At 47.3% G+C, this 23,675-nt stretch overlaps 2 protein-coding genes across 2 annotated transcripts in view; both read right to left on the reverse strand.

Moving 5' to 3' along the window:
* TUT1 (terminal uridylyl transferase 1, U6 snRNA-specific) overlaps window positions 1-23,675 on the reverse strand; it is a 356,703-nt gene that overhangs the window by 208,886 nt on the left and 124,142 nt on the right. The window contains exon 6 of the mRNA XM_086938188.1: window positions 9,012-9,241. Within this exon, the coding sequence (XP_086794314.1) occupies window positions 9,012-9,241 (230 nt within the window). The remainder of the gene's footprint in view (window positions 1-9,011; window positions 9,242-23,675) is intronic.
* On the reverse strand, window positions 18,777-22,922 carry LOC147691909 (uncharacterized). Its single transcript, XM_086938189.1, has 2 exons — window positions 19,612-22,922; window positions 18,777-19,572 (listed from the first exon to the last, which is right to left on the reverse strand). The coding sequence occupies exon 1, from the start codon at window positions 21,964-21,966 to the stop codon at window positions 21,394-21,396; it is 573 nt and encodes a 190-aa protein (XP_086794315.1). The 5' UTR covers window positions 21,967-22,922; the 3' UTR covers window positions 18,777-19,572; window positions 19,612-21,393.

Genomic DNA, 23,675 nt, shown 5'->3' on the forward strand with positions numbered 1-23,675 from the left:
GTGCACACTTAATTGAAGCATTAGAGATCAGCTTCCCCTCTTGAATAAGCATCTCAGCTGCCTCCTTGTATTCATCTGGAAGGTGTTGCAACAGGGTCTCCAGTGTGTCATAGTGTGCCCTGTCATACCTCGCTAGAAGCGCTTGTGTATTGGAAATGCGCCAGATGTTGGCCGCTTGTGCTGCCACCCTTTTCCCTGATGCCTCAAAGACCTTAGATTCCTTGTCTGGGGGAGGAGCATCACCCGTTGTCTGAGAATTAGCCCTCTTCCGGGCATTCAAGACGACAAGAGAGTCCAGAGGCAACTGTCCTTTAATGTAGGTAGGATCAGTAGGCGCTGGCTTATACTTTTTCTCAAACCTAGGGTTTATCACCCTTGCTCTGGTAGGCTCTTTAAAGATCTCTCCAGCATGTTTTAAGACACCTTTTAACATAGGTAGAGTTTTGACAGTCCTCTCCGAGACTGAAAAGTTATCAAAAAGGAAATCGACGTCAATAGGGTCAGCATGGAGCTGGACGTTGTGATTTTTAGCCGCCCGTACAATGAGGGCATTAAATGCTACAGAATCCTCTGTAGGAGATGTCTTCACAGAATAGAGTTGAGTGTCTTGTCCAGAATGAGGATCACCTGGGTCAGCACCAGCAGCCCAGGGTTCATTGGTATCATCAGGGTCTGTATAGACAGGATAGCTGTACTCATCCTCATCATCGCCCTCCCCAGCGTCCACATCAGAGTAAGTGGGCGAGACATCACGAGTCTGTGGAGAAATTGGTTCCACAAGGACAGGAGTGGAAGCAGAGTCCTTCTTTTTCTTTAGGGGAATCTTGTAGGACTCCATTGGTTGTTCCGGGGCAATTTTCCGCTTGTGGAGGGAAAGTCTGCCCGTTTCGGCATCAATAAAATGTTCATGTTGTTCGTCCACCGAAGATTGTCGATGCTTCAAGGTGGACACCACCGTCGACGACTTCTGCACCGAGGACACCTTCTCGGTGACGCTGGCGACCGCTTTAGGGGTGAAAGCCTTCGGCGCCACCTTCGGCGGCAACGTGAAGTGAATGGGCGTCGACGCCTTGTGAGGTTTCTCGACCGGCTTCGGAGGTGGAGGATCCGTTGGTCCGACCGCCGAGGCCTTCTCCCTGATGCGCTGTAGGGAGTCCGTCACCTTCTTGGTGAACCCGGCGGACGGGCGCGCCGAGTCGACGGGATCCTTCGAGGCCCCACTAGGAGTGGACTCTCGGGGTGCGCCGCTCTTGGCCTTGTCCTGTTGACGCAGAGTCTCGAGAACCTTTGGGTCGCTGAGTCCTTTCTTCGGGTCACCGAGTCTTTTGTTGGTGTCGACCGCCTTCGGCGCCGACTTAATCGGCTCGACCACCCTGACTTTAGTCTTCGGCGCGGCAGACTTCGTCTCGACGCCCTTGACTTGAGCCTTCGTCTCGACAACACGCTTTTGCTTCTTCGGCGCCGAGAGCTCTGAGGCCTTGGATCCGACCAAAGTAATGCGCACTTTCGGTTTCGAGGCGGGCACCTGCGCTGTTTCTTGTTTCGAGACCGTAGGTTTCACTTTCGGTTTTGATTTTCCAGGGTGCGGCTCAATAGCAATGTCCGTGGCCGAGCCCGAAGGCAGGGCCGTAGAACCCATCGTAAGATCTTGGGTAAGGCCTAGTGGCGATCCCTCGACCTGAGCCTTATGAATCGGTACGACCCCAGTGCAACAGCGAGGTCGCTCTTCGTCCGAGCTATCCTCCATGGCCCCGAAGGCCCCGTCGTCGTACCCTATCTCGTCGACGACTTCTTCAGCTTCGAACATTTCTGCGTCCGCATCGTAGTCGTAGTCGACGTCAGACGCGGGATTCGACAGGTTGTCACCGATGTCCCCGGTAACTTCTTCCTCGACATCCCCGGCATCGAAAATGTCCGCAGGCGCCGGTGAAGGAGCTGGGCCTCCTGGCGCGCAGCGCGTCGATGCTTAAGCGTCTTCTTGGACCTGAAGCGGGAACAAGCCATGCAACTGGCTTCATCATGGTCCGGCGACAGACACTTGTTGCGCACCGGGTGGACGTCGATGTGGGGATACTTTGAGTTGCAGACGGGACATCTTTTGAACTGACTTCGGTCCATGATGAACAGTCGATAGGGTCTGAGGCGTCGACTGGGCCCTCCGCGTCGAAAGCACGCGGGTGATGGAATCCGGCTCGGAACCGAGCTGGTAGAGTTATGTACCGAACGCAAGACAATACCGACGTGGAACTAAAGACCTTTTGGTCTTAAGAAAAGTTTTGTTTTTTTTCTTCGATTCGGACTAGAGGGAACCAATATACATCCGAACCCAATCGCGGAAAAAACCAATCTGAGGATGGAGTCGATGCCCAGGCGCACTGTAGTCCAGGGGAGGAGCCACCTATCTCGTGATACTTCGAAGACTCTTCCAGGACAACAATGTGCGATCATCCGGACCCAACACTAGGCGGCGATCTATGCACAGATATGAATTCAGCAGCCCACATGCCTCGAACACTCCTGTACCTTGATGTTCTAATGGTACTAGTTCTATTGCCCCTTTTTGCAGCATGCTGATGACTTCTTGCTGCAATAAGTTGAGGTGTTCTACAGACATAGGACGGTTTTTTGGAGGTATGTTGGGTGGTGTGGAGGGTAGCTCTAGGCAATAGCCATTTTGGATAATTTGCCTTACCCACTTGTCTGTAGTGATGTTTTCCCAGACTGGTAGGAACTGTTGTAATTGTCCCCCGACCGGTGTTATATGGTCTGGGGGTAGTGCTAAGGAGTCACTGCTTAGTATTGGTAGAGGACCTGGTGGTGTTGTTCCCTCGTCCGCTGCCCTTGTTGTTATTTCCACGGTATCCACCTCTACTGTTCTTATTGTAGGTGGTTTGCGTGTTGCCCTTGTAGCTTGTGGTTTGCTGTGATGAGTTGCCTCTTGCAGCCCCCCTGTAACTTGAGCGACGAAAGGAGCCCCTATGTTGCTGTGACTGAAAGGCTCCCATCGACTTCGCCGTCTCAGTGTCTTTCTTCATTTTGTCCAGTATTGTATCCGCTTCTGGACCAAATAAATAGTCTGGGTTAAATGGCTGGTTTAACAAAGTGGACTGGACTTAGTTTTTAAAACCAGAGATGCGTAGCCACGGATGTCTTCTGATCATAACACTAGTGTTATTAGACCTGGCAGCTGTATCTGCCACATCTAAGGCACATTTGATGGAGGCGTTAGAGATTAGTTTTCCCTCCTGTACTAATTGTTCAGCTTGTTCTTTGTAAGCATCAGGTAAATGCTGGAGAAGTGTTTCTAAGGTATCATAGTGTGCCCTGTCATACCTGGCTAACAGGGCTTGCGTGTTAGATATTCTCCATATGTTAGCTGCCTGTGCGGCTACCCTTTTCCCCGAAGCCTCAAAGATTTTTGATTCTTTGTCGGCAGGTGGAGCTTCCCCAGTGGTTTGAGAGTTTCCACGTTCACGTGCATTTGCCACCACTAAAGAATCCAAAGGCAGTTGTCCCTTAATGTATGTAGGGTCTAGTGGCGCTGGCCTGTATTTTCTCTCAATTCTGGGGTTAATGACCCTTGCCTTTGTAGTATCTTTAAATATGTCTCCTGCATGTTTAAGTACCCCTTTCAACATAGGTAATGTTTTAACCGTTCTTTCTGATGTTGCGAAAGTGTCAAAGAGGAAATCTTCCTCCACAGGGTCAGCATGCATGTCCACATTATGATGGAGGGCTGCCCTTTCAATTAATGAATTAAAAGCAGCTGTGTCTTCTGTAGGAGAAGGCCTAGCAGGGTATGCAGGTGTATCAGGAATGGGTTGAGAGTCACCAGGATTTACTGGGTCAGCCCATGGTCGAGTATGACTGTCTTGGTCAGTGTCTAATGGGTAAGTGTATTCCTGATTATATTCCTCATCCACCTCTTCATCTGAGTGTGTGGGTGTATATGAGTATTGGTTATGCCTATCTGGCTGAATAGTCTCAAACAGAATAGGTGAGGTAGAACAGTCCCTTTTCTTTTTGAGTGGTATAGCGGAAGTCTCCTTCACAGTCTCTGGTCTGATTTTCCTCTTGTAGAGAGTAACTTTCCCAGAGTTTGGATCGATGTAAAGTTTAGACTGTTCAACTGATTCAGGGTCTGGATGTAGGACTTCCTGTTCCGCAGTTTTTGTTGTTTTAGCCACTGTCTTTTGTTTTGGTTCGATGCCGCTTTTGTGGCCGGCCGTCTTAGTTTTTGAGGAAGTTGGGAGTCCAAACTTAATCGGTCCGATGATTTTCTGTGGCGCTACAGTTTGTTTCTGTAGTAGTTGTGTCTTCGGAGCAGAAGTTTTGCCTGTGTCGACCGCTTTCTTAGGTTCGATTATGGGCTTGTGTCCTTGCGTCGATTTAGGACCCGATGGTTTCGGATCGACGCCCTTTGGTGTTTGTTCCATGGCCTTTTTAGGCTCAATTTTCTTGTGCTCGATTGATTTCTTTACTGGAGCCGAGGGTTTGTCGCCTTTTAATTTTGGGTCGACAACCTTTTTTGGATCGAGTCTTTTTTGTGTTGTCGGCCGTCGACGTTTTCGATTCGATGTCCTTTTGTCTCGGTGTCGATATATGGCTGCTGGTTTTCGGCTCAACGACAAGTTTCTTCGGTGTCGACTCAGATGGATCGACGTAGTGTGGGCAGAAGACCGTGTAGTCGATCAGTTTCGGTTTCGTTTTGTGTTCCACCATTTTTGGTTTCGATATCACCAATTTCGGAGTCCGTAGATCCGATGGCTCTTTGTGAATATTCTTAGCCTGGCTGTATTGCGGGGCTATAGAATGTCTTTCGAGATCTTGGCTAAGGCCTTGTGGCGATGCCTCGACCTGAGCCTGTGGAACCGTTGAGGTAAAGGTATAGGCTCCCGTACCCACGGTTGGGCCGGGTTCATCACTGGAGTCGTCCTATACGGCTCCCATCCCTTGTTCGTCGTCCCATACCTACACGATGTCTTCCTCGTCTTCGATGTAGTAGTCGGAGTCATGCTCCGATTCTTGATCCGACAGTTGTTCGTATTCTTCGGCCTCGACAAGATCTTCTTCGTCGCCGAAGAGGTTATCTGGCTCTGGCGCTTGTTTCTGCATGATGAGTCTAGCGGCCCGTCAAGTCCGAAGTGTCTTCTTGGATCGAAATTGGGCACAGGCTAGGCAGTCGGACTCGTTATGTTCAGGAGATAAACACATGTTACAAACTGGGTGTTTATCGATATGTGGGTAAAAGAACGGTGATGGATTAAACCCAGATCTTTTGACTGGGTGTGAGTCTTTGATGGATTCAGATGCTCCGTCCATCACCACCCCCTTTTGTACCGCTTTTGGCCACCATAAGTGTGGCAGGGTATGCTCAGACGTGAGTCCCTTGCTCACTTTGCCACTGGATTCAAGCAAGCCAGGCTGAAGACGGCTGGAATGCCAGAAACCGGTCCTCGGAAGCTTGTTTCCGGTCCAGGGAAGACATGGCTTGGCAGTTCGGGCTGGACTGTTCCCATGAGGCACAGGGTCAGACTGATTTGCATATAGCCATGTCTGAACTGGGGTGGCAGAGTGGGCTAAAGAACGGTGATGGATTAAACCCAGATCTTTTGACTGGGTGTGAGTCTTTGATTGATTCAGATGCTCCGTCCATCACCACCCCCTTTTGTACCGCTTAGGTTAGTGTGGTGGCAGACAGAAGCCACATCAAAGCTCAGAGCTCATTTTGGGATCAAGGGTCAAAGAGTACTTCGAAGGGAGCCAGAGCCAGGCCCCTGGCTCGAGCTTAAAGTGCCTCGCCCATCTCTGATTACTGAAGGGTCATCAGACACTTGCACGCCTCCTTTGTAAATTTGATCTCGCCAGCACTAAAGGGGAACCAAAGTGATCCCAACAAGGCGCACCCAGATGTAAATAAGGGTACCCTTTGCCTTAACACTAATGCCATGTTACAGCCACAGGCACAAAGGCAAAGAGTCGCCCCCTGTGAGAGGGTCAAGAAGGTTTCAGGGCACCCAGGCACCAGATTGCAGGCAGGTGGCATCAGTGCACCCATCTGCAGGGGAATATCTGCCCCCCTTTGAGATGTAGACTGGGCACCCACCTGCAATGAAAGACAGGCCAGCGACTTCAAATATCAGGTCTGCCTTTCACTAATGCGCTGTTCACAATGCAGGCGTGAGTTTGTGGCTGCACTTCAAACTCCGCAAGTAATGTGTAAGGGCGCAGTGTGCCGTCTGCGCCAGGTGTACCCAGTTAATTTACGCCACAGCACAGAGAGGTGCTGTGCATCCTATATATGGCCATGGTGCATCCGATCTGGCACATGTGTTAAATGGAGCACTAACCCCTGCGTTCTTTAGGAGCAGTGCACATGAGGTGATGTGGTTTGCCACGTTTTTTACCCTGTGCAAGTGTGGTTTGTGGAACTGAATGGACTGCCATTTACCTAATCTTAAAAAATGAATTAGGTGCCCCTCGTCATTTTACCACTGCAGAGTACTAGGGAAGCGCTGCTTCACGTTAATCCATCGGGTAGGCAGGTTAGCGTGAAGCCTTTTCATTTTTGTGAGGGTGTGACTGCAGCACGTGCAACTTTAGCTGTAGGGTGGAGAAATTACTAAAGTATTGCATGGTATAGCCAACATGATAGCTCCGGTCCTCACTGTTTTGTTTATTACTATCATTAAGGAGTAAAATGGAAAACTGCCTCAAACCTTTCCCTACTGAAACAAGTATTTGCAATGCAATAGGTCTCGCAGTTGTGAGAGTTTGAGCTATTTGCATTGTAAATGGCAATGCCTTTTATTTACGTGTTGGTTTTTAAAACAAAAATAAAAGGCATTGTCATTTATAATGGCAATAGCTTAAACTCTCGCAAATGCGAGACCTATTGCATTGCAAATGCTTGCTTTTAAAAGCGCCAGGGTTTGGGCACAGTCTGTCACAAATTCCACACCTAGAGTGCTCTTCCTTTCCTTGTGGCGTCATCAGTCTGATGTGACTACTGAATTGTTCACAGCGGGGGCAGGCAGGGTTGGCCCATTACTAAATGAGGTGTAAATGACTGCAGCAGCAGGGCCACCAAAGGAAGCCGTTTTCGCTGCTGATTGATTACTCCTCCAGTGAAACACTTCTCCTACAGTGTTGTTGGGCAGGCTCCTGGCCCCAGATACAGAGGGGAAGGGGGAGGAGGTCGTGGCGACTTCAGAGGCCTTCCTTAATCTGCATCACACAGGGCAGAAAGGCAGAAAGTCGGTCCGTCTCGCAATACTTTTACATTAGACCATCCCTGCTGTCACGGGACCCATTTTTAAAATAAAGAAGTAGGGGAACGGACTGTGTTAAATTTAAGAAATAGGGGCACGCCGTGCCCTTCCGATCCCGCCCACTTCTACCACTGCCCCTGCCTCTCATTGGATAATATTGGGGATAACTACCTCTGCACCCGGCCGCCCCTGTGCCGCTGAGGGTGTAACAACTGTACCTACCTGACCCTGGGGGACCCCTGAGTCTATGTCCGGAACCTTAACTTCATCAGTTGAGTACTCACCTGAAAACCGATGACTCACTTTCCTGCCATAGGATAACATTGACTGGTTTGACTCGAAAAATCTTCTAAGTGTGAAGTTTTGAAACATTAAAATATTCATCTAAAACCAGCCGAATAACTAATTTCGAATTACTCACCTGTGATCAGGAGAGAAGCCAGTACTGTACCTTGTTGCCCAGTACTGAACCGCAAAAGTAGTCACAACCGTGGTTGCTAGTAATCTAAATTTCTGCTATAGGTAACCATTGACTGTTTTTCTGTGAAATTGCTTTTAAGTGTGAAGTTTTGAAATGTTAAAATATTCATCTAAAATCAACCGAATATCGAAATCTGAAGTACTCACTTGTAATCAGGAAACCACTGCTGTATCTTTTAGCCCAGTACTGAACCTCAAAAGTAATCACAACCGTGGTTACTAGTAATCTAAATTTCGTCCATAGGAAACCATTGACTGTTTTTCTGTGAAATTTCTTCTATCTACTTTTGAAAATTACAAATATTCCTTAAAAATTGTACCAACTACTAAAACGTAATTACTTACCTGTCTTAGGTAGAGACCCCAGTGCTGAACTTAGGAGTCCAGCACTGGATTACAAAAGTAACGAGAACCTACTTTACCTGGGCTTTGAATTTCCTTCCATTGGATAACATTGCTGGTTTTTCACTGAAAAGTTTCAAAGTGTCAACTTTTAAAATACCTTTATATTCTTTAAAAATCGTTGCAATAACTAAAACGTTTTTACTAAACTGTTTTCAGCTTAAACCCCAGAACTTAATCTAGGATCCAGTCCTGAAGTTACAAAAGTAATCTATAAAGTAATCAGCTGCATTTATGTAGAAAAAAAACATTGAGCTCAATGTTAAATTGTGTTTAGAATTGTGTTGCCTAATGTAACCATTGTACCTATTGCGTTTACAAAGTTTATTGCCTCTTTGCAAAGTAATTACATGAGAGTACTCATATCGAGTAAAGTATATTTTGATACCCGTTGGTTGTAAAAATAAAACAACTATATCTTTGGATATAAAAACAATTGGCCTAGAGTTCAGTTCTTGAGTGTGTGAAACCTTTTGCTGACTGATTGTGTACAAGGTTCTGCCTTACTACTCGACCAAGCTACCACTTTGGAGAGTAAGGTCAGACCGGACTTCAACCTCTGTTATACCTCTGGGGATTGTGGACTCTATACACACTGTACCTTACTTTGGTCCAGCACGTATAGAGCCACTTTCTCAAAATCATCCATTCCCATGCACTTCCAAAGCCATATCTTGGGTTCTTGATGAGAAACATCCTGATCACCCACAGAGGCACACCCGGCATACCAATGAAGTCAAAGCCCCAACCTGCACACTCACCCATCACTAGGCGATTATGCCGAACAGCACTTGAGTCGTGCTTAGAATTTCCCTGTGCTGCATTCAGCACTTCAATCATGTTGCTTTCAGATCTCACCTGTTATTGATAGAGATGTCTCCGTGAAGCCCTGACTCCTTGTGTGAGAACTTTACGACAGGACGGCGGGCAGTTGTGATAGCCTGCACCCCATATACGCCTGGCACACACTTGCGCAATACAGTGGCCACAAGCTCGAGGACCTCAGGCACTGAGGCGGTCTCAAGGTCAATGTCGCTCAGAATAGAATCTTCCGACTGAGTGTCCTTCTCTTGGCCATCTGCATCCTCCTGCAACAGAAACCAAATGGATAAGAGTAGGGAAACCGAGTTGAAAGGGGTAGAAGCAGAAAAAAAGTGCAAGGGATGCAAAAGGTAAAGCTAGATTAAAAAAAGGGAATATAGATTAAATATGAGTGCATGCAAGAGCTCCCTAAATGGGTTACACTTAATCTTGAGCCATAGCTCAGCAATACACATGTCAGCCCTGTTTTGACGCATTAATTTCAGAATTAACTTTCACCCAATCTAACACTTTTTGCTTTCTAAATTTTGATCAAACTATCTGGTAAAATTTGATTCGAATCTAGTGCTGCAACAATTTTGTTTTGCTTTCTTTGAGCTCTCAGGCTATTTCTTTTGATAGCCCAAATAAATTTGGTGTGATAACCGGAACTCTGAAAAAGTTTTGCTGATTGAAGTGAGCTACAATTTCACATTCTTGAACAATACAACTTTCTAGCGCCTGAGATGGACAGCTTGCTGAAGACATTTACCCTATGAGCACTGAACTTGAGAGCCAACAACAAACTTGGGGAAGGGGCTCTTTATGTCACTCACCAACAAAACCTATTAGCATAGTTTTAAGTGAATTCATGATCATTTTAGATAAGTGCTTATGCCACAGCCTATACAGACTACTAAATCCTATAATTTGCACAAATTTGAGCAGAGCATAGACAGATCTTTAAAATACTTAGGTCCTCATTAAAAGTTACCTTGAATGTGATGATGGTATACCGGGGGTCCAGACTCTATGACTGACAATGGCTTGGTATGTCTTGGTTTGACAGGCGATTGAGCGGGTTTGGGACCTGACTGTAAGGAGCAGCATATGCTTCCGTGGTGTGTGCTTTGGGAAGGGTTTCAAACAACCTCAGGCTGAACCACTGGAAAGTGGGCGTGTTTGTCCTTAGGCAGGGTCATATGCAGCCTCAGGCCCTTCTTTCGGTAAGAGGCTGTAACTGGCATGCAGGAGAGGAGTGGGGAGCCCTTTCTGCTCTTAGCCTCTGCGAATGATCAGGTGTGTTACTGCACCTGCTCTCACCTGGCCTTGCTTCTCGGGTGGGAAGGGGAGGTGAGCTGGGGTCATGACTTGGGGAAGCATTTGATTGTCCCCATGTGGTAGTGCAGAGAACCTGATAAACCTGGCTGCATTCTTGCCCACAAGCCTGGTCTTGCACAATTCAATGACACCAGGAGTAAAATTCCTGGGTTGGGAGTTTGTAGACCTGGGATTACCAGACCCAATCATCATCTGACTATACAGAATTGGGAGTGGTGGAATTTAACCCAGAGTTAATGTTCGGAGTGGAATGTTGGGTAGTAACCAAAAAACACCCGATTTGTAGATTAATTTGTAAATGCTCTGTTTGAGGATTTTCCACCATGGCAGAATCCTTCTTTGGAATTACCTTTGCCACAGGCTCCTATTGGGAGGTCACTGCACCAGAGTATTCTCTACAGTTCAGGAATCCTCTGACAGAGATTTACCATTTTCACCACAAACTGAAAGAAAGAATCACTGTTACCATGCAGCTCTACATCAGGTCCTATTTCATTGATTTGACTAGACTTCCCAGTACCTTAAATTAAGCAGGGCATATTCCTGAGGTACTAAGAAAGCTGTCTACTTAACATCTGGCAATGACGATGTTCTTTCTAACAAACACAGATCAGACGTTTATAGATGCAATAGAAAAATTAACAGATATGGAAATGACCACCCAGCACTCCTACACTACAAAGCACACATCTCTCTCAAAATCAAAAGATCAGAGACACAGCAGTAATGCACTGAACGATCCATGCATTCTCTGGGAGGTGGTCACATGAATAAGTATGACATAGCTGCAGAGTAAATAATTACATTGGAACAATGTAATAACTTAAGACTAGTGCCTTAAGCCTTGACTATAGGGACATTTTCCACAAGACAGCAAATCAATAAACCATTGTCTTTTGGTATGTGGAACTCAAGTGTATCCACTGCTGTGCAACCAAACAATATGTAAGGGGTACAAGAGCAAGTGAGCCTTCTATTACAAATTAATGAGACAAGGTGCAAAAGTATTTAGATTTTTGCATAGCATTAAATTCCCAATGTTAAAGGATCAATACCATCAATCTCATTTGGAGCAACTGTAGCCCTCTTTGGCAGCCATGTGTAGTTCTGCAAGGCTGTATATCCACACATAAAGGGGAGGGACTAGAGAGTATGGCTTCCCTCGTTCTCCCACCTAAACCATCAATCTCACCACACAAGAAGGACAACAACATACTCTTGAATATAAGAGTTACGCCAAAATTAAAAAAGTGGGGAAAGCAAGATATGAAAGAAACTATTAGGAAAAACACTTCTTGGAAAATACAAGATTTTTTTTATAATTGCCCTCACCCACTAGGCAGTGGCATGCTTCATCATAGGGCCGGTGTCGCGTCCTGGTGCACACCAACACTCAGGGCGGATGGGGAGCATCTTTCTTTGACATTTTCTTCAAAAAGAAAAAAACAAATATTCTTTCTCTTGTAAGGGCTCCCCATTGCAGAAAAAATTGAATTTAAGACTGTCTAAGCGGGTGCCTAGATCAATGTTTATTATTGGCCGCTCTTGACAGGATAAAAAAGTTAAAGAATGGCTAAATAGAAGGAGTTACATCTCCATTACCCCATCTGCCTGTACCGACATGTTTCAGCCATTTCCTAATGCCCAAATAGGTCACTGGCCTTTCTCAGGATACTGATCCCTAGTTTCTCTATTTATTTATTTTTAAAAAGGGAACCAGGATGGAAAAGAGGCTTTACTTGGCTCTTTGTAGACACAATTTTGCTGCATACCTAAGGGGAAACAAAAAGGAAAATGCTACTTGCCAGTATGCATCTGTTCTTGGCATGTAGAGCTGCAGAGTCTCACACTGAGCATTAGATCGCCACCTAGTGTTGGGCTCGGACGATTGCATGTTGTTGTTGTCTTGGAAGAAGTCTTGTAGTTACGAGATAGGGGACTCCTTCCTTGGACGATAGTGTGCATGGACATCGACTCCATCCTTAGATTATTTTTCGCCATGATGGGAAATGATGGAGTTAGTAGAAAGAAAAAAGGATGTCCATGCGTGTATATCTAAGTAAGATAGAACTGGAACAGATACAGGTCCCAGGGAGGCGGGTGGGCGTGTGAGACTCTGCAGCTCTATATGCCAAGAACAGATGCATACTGGTAAGTATAATTTTCCTTTCGAGGCATATGAGCTGCAGAACTCACACTGAGCATCGATTATACAGCAGTGCCTCCCTTAACGGTGGTCAACTGTATCTTTTGCATTAGTTTGTAAAAGAGTTTGGAGGGCAGTTTGGCCTACTGCCGCTTGCTGCTTGGCTTGCACATCAACACAATAGTGTTTAGTGAAGGTATGTGTTGTAGACCATGTTGCTGCCTTGCAGATGTCTTCTAGGGGAATGTTCCCTAAGAAAGCCATAGAGGCTCCTAGTTTGCGTGTGGAGTGCGCTCTAGGAGGAATTGTTAATGTACGTTTTGTATTTTGATAGCATATTTGTATGCATTTTACAATCTACCTTGCAATCCCAGCTTTAGAGATGGGGTTGCCTTTATGTGGTGGCGAGAAAGCTACAAACAATTGTTTTGTGAAAGGATTTAGTCCTGTCAATGTAATAGAGAAGGGCTCTTTTAACGTCTAGGGTGTTTAGAGCTCTTTCTGCTACTGAGTCAGGATTTTGAAAAAACACTGGCAACTATACTGAGTGGTTTAGATGAAATGGATTAATGACTTTAGGAAGGAATTTGGGATTTGTTCTTAGGTCCAGTTTGTTAAGGTGTAATTGTAAAAATGGTTCTTCTATAGTGAAAGCTTGAATCTCACTCACTCTCCATAGAGAGGTAATAGCAATAAGGAAAGGTGTTTTCTATATGAGGAATTGCAGTTCACATTTGTGTAAAGGTTCAAAAGGGGGCCCTATGAGCCTTGTAAGAACAATGTTTAGGTTCCACACTGGTGATGGTGGTAACCTAGGAGGAATGATTCTTTTTAATCTTTCCATAAATGTTTTATTTGCAGGTACTATACATAATGACAGATGTTGTCTATTTTGTAGGTACGCAGCAATGGCTGCAAGGTGTAGCCATATAGATGAGTATGCCTGGTTACATCTTTGTAAGTGTAGAAGGTAGCAGATGATATTCTGGCTAGAAGCATCAGGTGATCAATTTCATTATTGGGGCAGTAAATGGCAAATATTTTCCATTTTGCTGCATAACAAGCTCTAATAGTCGGTCTTCTGGCTTCTTTAATGATATTCATACAGTCTTGAGGGCAGGTTAAGGTAACCAAACTCTAAGACTTCAGGAGCCAGATCGCCAGATTAAGTTGACTTGGATTTGGATGTCTGATGTCTCCATGGTTCTGCGTTAGCATGGATGGTGTCAGACACAGTTTTTGGTGTGGAACTAGAGAGTTCTAGCAGCGTGGTGAACCACGGTTGGCGTGCCCATGTGGGAGCTACTAAGATCATTTTGAGAGACTGTTGTCTTAGCTTGCGCACTACTAGTGGAATTAGTGGGCGTGGCAGAAAAGCGTACGCAGATTTGCCTGACCAGTTCATCCATATTACATTGCCCTTGAACAGCGGGTGTGGAAACCTAGCGGAGAATGTTGGGCATTTTGCGTTTTCGTGTGTGGTGAACAGATCTATGTCTGTGTGAGCCCACTTGTGAAAGAATGGTAGAAGAACTTGCAGATTTAGTTCCCATTCATGAATCTGTTGTGTCTGCCGACTTAACAGATCTGCAATCTGATTGTGAACGCCTGGAAGGTGTTCTGCTAGCGGATATATGTTTTGTGGAATTGCCCATCTCCACATTTCTGTGCTAGCTGGGAGAGTTGCAGAGAATGTGTGCCTCCTTGTTTTTGAAAGTAGTACATGGCTGTTATGTTATCCGGTCGGATCAAGACAGCTTTGTTCTGTACATGTACCTGAAAGGACTTTAGTGCTAGGAATATTGCTAGCAGCTCTAGGTGATTGATGTGGAGTACTTTGTGTTGAGTGGTCCATCTTCCCTGAGTTGTATGGTGTAGGAGATGGGCTCCCCATCCTGTCAAGGATGCGTCTGTTGTAAGTACTATCTGTGGAATAGGGTCGAGGAACTGCCGCCCACTGGACAAGTTCTTGGTGTTCCACCACTGCAGAGAGCAATGTGTGCGACTGTCCACCAACACCAGGTCTGTAAGTTGTCCTTGAGCTTGGTTACACTGATGTGCTAGACATTCCTGCAATGGGCGCATTTGCAGTCTTGCATATGGTACAATAAAATGCAAGATGCCATCATGCCTATTAGTTGCATGAACACTCTGGCTGGTAGAGAGTGTTGGTCTTGAAACCTTGTGATTAAGGCTTGAATGCTCAGTATCCTGGCTGGACTGGGATAGGCTAGAGCTGTAGACATGTCTATTGTAGCCCCTAGGTATTGATTTACATGAGAGGGCTGCAGATGAGACTTGGTGTAGTTGATTGTAAACCCCAAGTTGTGCAATGTTTGAACTGTCTGAGATGTGTGTTGGACACACTGGTTGAATGACTTGGCTTTCATAAGCCAATCTTCGAGGTATGGGAATACATGGATGTGGTTCTGGTGGCTCTGTGGAGTAATGCATCCACTGCAGGAGCCGGTGTTCTACCTCATGGTCACAAGTTCAAATCCCGGCGCGTCCACTCAGCCTTTCATCCATTTGAGGTCGATAAAATGAGCACCATTGAGTTGGGTAACAATATACATCTTATTTCAGCGCCAAGATACCCCGTTGCTGGGGTGAACGTGCGCTTTACAAATACACATGTTATGTTGCCTCCTGGGATGTGCTGCTACTACTGCTAGGCACTTTGTAAACACTCTTGGTGCACTTGTGACCTCAAAGGGAAGGACTTTGAACTGATAGTGTTGTCCTTCTACTACAAACCTTAGATACTTCCTGTGAGAAGGATGTATGGGAATGTGGAAGTAGGCGTCCTTGAGATCTAGTGTAGTAAGGAAATCGCCTTGTTGCAACAATGGGAGCACTTGTTGTAAAGTGATCAAATGATCTGAGTGTATATACTGATTGAGGGGCCTGAGGTCTAGAATTGGTCTTAGTGTCCCGTCCTTCTTGGGTATTAGGAATTACAGTGAGTAAATCCCTGTTCCTTGATGTTGTAATGGGACTATTTCTATTGCATCCTTTTGAAGCAATGATAGAACCTCTTGTTTGAGCAGCATAAGATGTTCTGTAGACATTGGGCGCTGTCTGGGTGGTCTATGTGGAGGGGTGGCTGTAAGTTCTAGGCAGTAGCCATACTGGATAATCTGTCTTACCCACTTGTCTGTGGTGATGGAATTCCAGACAGGTAGGAACTGTGTTAGTCTCCTCCCTACAGGAGTGGAATGCTGTTGGGGGAGCGGAAGGAAGTCACTGTTTTGTGGTAGGAGAGGTTCGATTGTTGTTATTGCCTCGACCTCTACCCTTGTTGTTATTGCCTCTGTAGCCTCCTCTAAAATATCCCCTTTGGAGGATGTTTGTGTATTGCTTTTAAAGGAAGCTGAATTGTCTGTTCCAACTTTTTTTAGGAGCCTCCTCTATAGAAGGAGCGACGAAAGGAGCCTCTTGTTTGTGGTGACTGCAAAGCTCCCATTGATTTGGCAGTATCAGTGTCCTTTTTCATTTTTTCAAGTGCTGTGTCTGCAGCTGGGACAAAAAGCTGCTGTTGGTTAAATGGCTGATTTAATATGGTGGTTTGCACCTCTCGTTTAAATCCTGCGATGCGTAGCCATGCATGGCGTCTAAGGAGGACACCAGTGTTTATTGCTCAAGAAGCTGTGGCTGCTGCGTCAAGTGCGCACTTGATAGAAGCATTAGAAATTAACTTTCCTTCTTGGATAAGGTCATTGGCCTGTGCCTTACATTGAACAGGCAAATGCTGTAAGTCTTTCTAGCTGATCCTAATGAGCCCTGTCGTATCTTGTGAGAAGGGCTTGTGTATTAGCTATGAGCCATGTGTTACTTGCTTGGGCATATTCTTTTACCTGAAGCGTCTATCACCTTTGACTCTTTATCAGGAGGTGGCACTTCACCTGATGTTTGAGAGTTTGCTTTTTTCTGTGCGTTTGAAACGACAAGGGAATCTAAAGGTAGTTGTCTCTTAATGTAGGCAGGATCTCCAGGAGCAGGCCTATCTATCCTGGGGTTTATGATCCTAGCACGTACAGGATCTTTAAACACTTCTGGTGCATGCTTTGATCATAGGTAATATCTGAACTGACTTTTGGGATTGCTCAAAAGTGTCCAGTAGGAAATCTTCCTCTGCTTCATCTGAGTGCATTGTGACCCCATGATGGATGGCAGCTCTATTGATTAAGTGTCCAAACCCAATATTATCTTCTGGAGGTGATGGTTTGGATGGACATGTGTATGAATCAAGGATGTCCGGTACGTCTGTTGCGACATCTGGTGGGATTGGATACTCCCAGTCAGGTGGATCTGTTGGGTATATAAAAGGGTCATTTGGGTCATCTCCTCCCCCAATAATGTCATCGTCATCAGTGTTAAGAGGAGGTGTATGTTGTGGTGAATAATGAGTAGGAGAATTTTTAGGAGGTGAAGGAAGAGGAGGTGGAAGAGAGGGAGGTATAGGAGTGAAGGGCGTATAGGTGATGTTGCACAGTTCTTTTTTACAGGCACTGGAGGTGGAGGTGCCATATCTAACTTCATCTTCCTGTCAGTAGAGACATGTCCTGTTTTTGGGTCAATATATAGCTCTTTCTGTGTAGGATCAGGGTGAAAAAGCTCTTCTTTTTCAGGAACGAATAGTTTCTTACCTGTCGGTGTAGTTTTGCAGCTTAAAGATCTTTCTGGATTCACTATGCTGTGCATATTCCGCAATCTGGTGGTTGGGTCCGGAATCGTAGTCTTTCTTCTCTCTTTTTTTTTTTTCGTAGCCCAGGTGGGCGTTGACGTCCCACCATTCGGTGTACCTTCGGTGACGTCGGAATGCTTCCGGCGGAAGCTACCACTCTTGGGCGCCATCTTCGGATTCTTATTTTCTGTCTCTTTTTCTCTTCTGTGTTTGTAGTGAATCCATGGCTATGTTTGTTAATCCTTTTTAAACGTAATTCTTTTCACGTATCTTGTAAGCTTCAACTTTCTTTCCTTTTCAATGCGTTTCCACCTTCTTTTCCAGCCTCATCTTTCTGGCGGAGGCAGGTGGGTTCGCTAGTGAATCCAGAAAGATCTTCAAGCTGCAAAACTACACCGACAGGTAAGAAACTATTCGTTTTGCAGCGTGAATCTTTCTGGATTCACTATGCTGTGCATAGATTTTGTAGCGGTTTTTGTTACTTTTGTGGCGGTTGGGTGGAAGATGAGCAGTGGTTGTTGAAAATATGTTGAAGCACCTTTTGTCCTACTTGTGCTTCCTTGTTCATTTGTACATCCACGCAATAGTGCTTAGTGAACGTGTGCACTGAATCCCATGTTGCCGCCAGGCATATGTCCTGACTTGGTGTGTTGGCCAGAAAGGCAATTGTTGCTCCTTTCTTGCCGGTCGAGTGGGCCTGTGCCCCTCCTGTTAGCTCCTGGCCCGCTTGCTTGTGGCAGAATTGTATTGTCTGTGCGATCCATCAAGCTATGATGTTCTTTGTCACTGGTTTACCCATGTAACTGTTTGCGCAGGATACAAAGAACTTTTTTGTCTTCCTGTGTCCTTTCGTCCTTTCAATGTAGTGCATCACTGCCCTTCTTGCGTCTAGAGTGTGGAGTGCTGTCTCAGCGCTTGTAGTGGGGTTTTGGAAGAAGCTAGGGATCTGAATACTCCGATTCATGTGGAACCTTGACACCACCTTCGGCATGAAGTGCGGGTCCGTTCTCATTACGACCCTTTCACTGTGTATCTGGATGTAGGGTTCCTGTAGTGTTAGAGCCTGCAGTTCGCTCACTCTCCGTAGCGATGTGATTGCTACCAGAAAGGCTGTTTTCATAGTCAGCATTTGCAGTGATGCTTTGTGGATAGGTTCGAAAGTGTTTTAATGAGCTCTGTCAGTACTACATTCAGGTTCCAAGCCAGCGCCGGCATTCTTTTTGGTGGCGCTATTCTTTTAGCCCCTTCCAGGAATCTTTTTACGACTTGAGATGTGAAGAAACTTCTCCCTGTTTCTCCTCTTGTGTATGCCACAATCGCTGCCAGGTGTACCCTTAGCGAGGATGAGCTTAGCTTAGCCTTTATTAGGTGTGTGAGGTACCTTAGCACCGTAGATTCCCTGGTCAGTTTTCTGTGGAGTTTTTTCTTGCAACACCACTGAGTGAATCTTTTCCATTTTTCCCCATAGCATTTGCGTGTGCTGGGCCTTCTTGCCTCTCGCAGCACCCGCAGGGTGCTCTCTGGTAGTTTTAGATGTGCGAACTCTGAGTCTTCAGGAGCCAGACTGAGAGGTTGAGGCTCTCCGGCTCTGGGTGTAGAACTTCTCCGTTTTCCATGGAGAGTAGGTCTCTTCTTTTTGAGAACTTGTGGGGGGGGGGGGGCTGCGCCATCTCCATTATCTGAGAGTACCAGGTCTGCCTGGCCCATTGTGGTGCCACCAGGATCAGTGTCATGTTGCTTGTCATGAATTTGTTGAGAACCCTGGGGATCAGTGGTATCGGGTGGAAAAGCGTAGGCAAATGTTTTTGACCAGCTTATCCATAGGGGAATTCCCCTCTGATAGGGCCTCTGGTTGCCTGGATGCAAAGTATTGGCATTTTGCATTCCGGCGTGTTGCAAATAGGTCTATTGTCGGAGTGCCCCACCTCCTGAATAGTGTCTGTTTCCTGTATATTGAGTTCCCACTCGTGGGATGCTGAAGTCTGCCTGCAGGTGTATGCTAGCAGGTCTATTTTGAGTGGTATTGCCCATCTCCAGATTTCCTGTGCCAAGCTTGACAGAGGGAATGATTAAGTTCCCCCCTGTTTGTTTATGTAAAACATAGTTGTGGTGTTGTCTGTTTGTATCAGCACCTTCTGGCTTTACAGGCGTTTCTGGAAGGCCTTGAGTGCTAGCAACACTGTTTTCAGCTCCAGGTAATTGATGTGTCTGACCGCATCTGTAGGGCTCCACAGGCCCCTCACTGTGAGCTTGTTCATGTGTGCGCCCCATCCCTTCTGGGATGCTTCTGTGGTGATGGTCACTGTTGGGTCCGGTGGTGTTAGAGGTTTCCCTACTATTATCCTTTCCTTGGTCCACCACCTTATTTCTTCCTGCACCCTGTGCGTTACAACCACTAGATCCTCCCAACTTCCTGTACCTTGTGACCATTGCTGTTGTAGCCACTCTTGGAGCGGTCTCATCTGTAGGCGTACATTGGGGACCAGGTGTATGCATGACGCCATCATCCCCAAGATCTTGCTCACTGTCAGAGCTCGCCCCTTCTGGTAGTGACGTTTCTCCCTTAGTAGGCTGAGTGTTCTCTTTTCGCTGGGTGACGCCCTGCATTGGACGGTGTTGATTTGAGCACCCAAGAAGATCTTCACCTGCTCCGGTTCCATTGAGCATTTTCCCCAGAGTATGGAGAATCCCAGGCCTGTTGGCGTTCTCGTGACCTGCTGTGCGTGATCTTTGCATGTCCTGTAAGAGCTTGCCTTTACGAGCCAGTCGTCGAGGTAGGGGTACACGTGTATCCCCTCCCCTCGCAGATGCGCGGCCACTGCCGCGAGGCATTTGGTGAACACCCTTGGTGCGGATTTTAGACCGAAAGCCAGGGTTGTGAATTGGTAGTGATCGCTGTTCACTGTGAATCTTAGCATGTGCTTGTGCTGCCTGTTCATGGGGATGTGCAGGTACGCATCCTTGAAGTCTATGGTGGACAAGAAGTCCCCGGCCTTTAACTGCGGGATGACCTCTTGTAGGGACGTCATCTTGAATTTTTGGGTCTTTACATATTTGTTTAGGAACCGTAGGTCCAGGATGGGTCTTAGGCTTTCGTCCACTTTTGGTACCAGGAAGTAGTTTGAGTACACTCCCCTCTTCCGTTCTTTGAATGGGACCGTTTCGATGGCCTCTTTGAGGAGGAGTTCTTGAGCTTCCTTTTGGAGCAATCGCAGCTCTGTTCCAGAGTGCTCTCTTCTCTTTGGCTTTCTGTTTGGTGGATTCTTTAGCAGCTCTATGCAGTATCCGAACTGCATGATGTTCAGTATCCACTTTTCTGTGGTGATTTTTCTCCACTCCTGGAAAAAAAATCTTAGCCTGCCTCCTACTGGAGTTACATGTTCTTTTGTGTCTTGTCCGTGTAGCCCTCTCCTCCTTGTTTTTCTGTGCTCTTCCCCCGGAGGGTTCGAGTGGGTGAGCACCTTTTCTCGTGTGCAGTCACTTAGAGGGGGGTTGTTCACCGCCTCTCATTCTCTGTCCTCGTTCGTTTCCTCTTGATCGAAAGGACTGGCCCCTGTTCTGGTAGTTCCAGTTTTGCCTCTGCTGGCCCTGGTGACCTTGGTTGTCACTCTGTTGTCCCTGGTGGAACGCCTGGTGTGATTCTCCTCGCTGGTTTCCACCTCTGCCGTTCGGCCTCCGCGTAGGAGTGCCCCTTCTCATCCCCCTGAATTGCAGGGCCCCCATGGACCTTGCCGTCTCGTTGTCCTTCTTCAGTTGTGTGAGCTTCTCATCAACTGGGGCTCCGAACAGTGTTTCACCATTGAAGGGTGTGTTCAGGATGTTGTTCTGGACCTCAGCTTTGAAGCCTGAGATCCTGAGCCAGGCTTGCCTTCTCTCTGTGATGCCTATAGCCATCAGTCTGCTGGATGTTTCAGCCCCATCCAAGGCTGTCTTCAGGCACGAGTTAGCAATGCTTTTCCCCTCTTCCACAAGGTGTGATGCCCTCTCACGGTATTGCTCCGGGAGGTGCTTGAGCAATTGCCCCATCTCATCCCAATGTTGGTATTGATGTCTGTTCAGGAGGGTGTTTGAGTTCGCCATCCGCCAGTGCGTTGCGGCGTTTCTCTCTATTTTCCTGCCCGTTAGGTCCATCCTCCTGCTTTCCTTGTCAGGTGGAGGCCCAGATGTTGTTGGGACGTTGGCCCTTCTTCTGGCCGTCGCAGCGATTATTGAATCTGCTGTGACGGACCCCTGATGTAAGCCGGGTCCTGGGAGGAGAATTTGTATTACTTTTCCGTCCTCGGCGTTACGGATCTGCATGTAGCCGGGTCCTTGAAGGCTTCCTTCCCCTGGTCTGTGATACTTTTCAGCATGGGCAGGAATTGGCTTCTTGTCTGTGTGGGGAGCAATGTTTCCAGCAGGAAATCTGCTTTTGGCTTCTCCTCCTCTAGCTTAACCCCATAAGCTTCTGCTGCCTTCCTGACGACCTCGTTGTATGCCCCGATGTCATCCGGTGGCGAAGGCCTCGAAGGGTATGTCTCCACAGCCTCCTCCGGGTTTTCGGCCTCGATGGCCAGCCAATCCTGGTCTTGGGCCGTCGAGGAACCTGAGCCGTAGCTTGACTGCTGATCCCCGTAATCACCTTCTGTATAATAGAGGTCCTCTTCCTCTTCGTGCTCCGAGAGCTCCGGAGTTTTCGGCGGCTCTTCGACGTCGAACTCTTCGTGCTCTTGCACCTCAGCGACGGACGTTGCCGGCCTCGAGGGGATCTTGTAACTTCTCATTCTTTCGACGAAGTCTTTCTTTCTCTGGAAGATGTTCTCCATTTCGGCCTCGAGCCTTCTTTTCTTTCTCAGCATCTCCGCGGCCTGGTCGTCGTCGAGCGTTTCGGCTGCTCTCTTCGGCGGCGTCGTAGCTTTCTTCAGCTCCTTTCCCTTCGAAGTCGAAGACCCTTTTTCGGGGGCTTGCTTCTATGACCTTTGCTTTTCGCCGGTCTTCGGACTCCGGGAGTCCTTCTCGAAGGATCCGCTGGGCTCTTTTTCGGAGGATGCAGCTTCGGCCGTCGAACTTTTCGGCGCCAGTGCTCCTTTCGAGGCTTTGGACTCTGCCTTTCGAGAGTCTGCCTCTGGCTTTCGAGGCCCTGTGGGAGTTTTCGGGGTCGTAGACTCTCCTACCTTGTCAGGCATTTTTATATCGGTCTCTGCGACCGTGAAGTCATCTGGACCTTCGGCGATGTTGTCCTTGTCGTCGGTGGAGAGGCCCAGTTCGTAAAGAGTCGGGGCCTGGCCCTTGCCCTGCATCGTGTGGTGAGCTATCCTCTGCTTCTCTCGAACTCGGAGTGTCTTCGGCTTGAAGACGGAGCAGGCGTTGCAGTCTCTGCTCTCGTGGTCGATAGGCAGGCAGAGGTTGCAGACCGGGTGCTGGTCCTTCTACGCGAACTTGTGGTGGCAGTTTTTGCAGAATTTAAATGGAGTCTTCTACATCCCTGCGCTCAGGGGGCCCCCTGTGTGCGCATTCCTCCAAGGACGTCGAAGATCTCGATGTTCTTCGCTTTCTTTGTAGTCTCCTCTCTGATGGTCTTCTTCTCCCAATCTTTTCCGGTCTTTACCGTCGAATAGTAGTTGTATTTCCTCCCTTTTTTCCTCCAAAACTTCTGGAGCTTCACGCGACGATCTAGACCCAACGGCGGAAAAAAGAATCTGAAGATGGCGCCCAAGGGTGGTGGCTTCCGCCGGAAGCATGCCGATGTCACCGAAGGTACACCAAATGGTGGGACGTCGACGCCCACCTGGGCTACGAAAAAGAGAAAGAAAAGACTACGATTCCAGACCCAACCACCAGATTACGGAATATGCACAGCATAGTGAATCCAGAAAGATTCACGCTGCAAAACTGCTTTCGGTGTCGATTTTTTCGGTTCTGAGGGAGGTGGTCTCTTGTCTTTGTCCATAGCGTTAGGAGTTGTAACAGAGTCTTTTGGCGTCTGTTTTGGCTCCGTAGACCTTGGTTTTGAAGCTGAAGCTGGTTTCGTGGGCTTGGAAGCGTTGAAAACCGGCTTTACAGTGTTCGGAGCCGGTCTGTCTCTCGAAGTCGACGGTTTCGGTGCTGTTTTCGGAACCGGGACTCCGTTTCGGTGCCGAGGGAGCAGGTGGTTTCGGCACATGCGGTTTGCTCGGTCCTGAGCTACCGGAAGGCTTTTGTATTTTTTTCGGAGCCGGGCTTCGGAAGTAGTTTTTCGGTCTCGACTGGGCCCTGGAGGCGAAGTGTTGACCTTTACCTTAGATTTTGGTGTTGGGGTTGGGGGAGGGGCAGTAGTACTCACGCGTTGACCTGAAGGTATGGAGTCATCAGGGTCATCTGCCCCAGATACGATTTGGAGATCTTCGGAATCTTCTTCGGGAACATCTGGACCCTCGTCAAAGATGTCCTCTGGTTCCGGAGCTGATCTCTGCATGATGTGTCGACGGGCCCTTCGATCTCAAATGATTTTCTTGGATCGAAAGGAAGTGCAGGCTGACAGCTGGGCTCGTCATGTTCAGGTGATAAGCACAGGTTACAGACCTTGTGA

The sequence above is a fragment of the Lissotriton vulgaris genome, chromosome 9 (assembly GCF_964263255.1).
Source record: "Lissotriton vulgaris chromosome 9, aLisVul1.2, whole genome shotgun sequence".
Taxonomy (NCBI): domain Eukaryota; kingdom Metazoa; phylum Chordata; class Amphibia; order Caudata; family Salamandridae; genus Lissotriton; species Lissotriton vulgaris.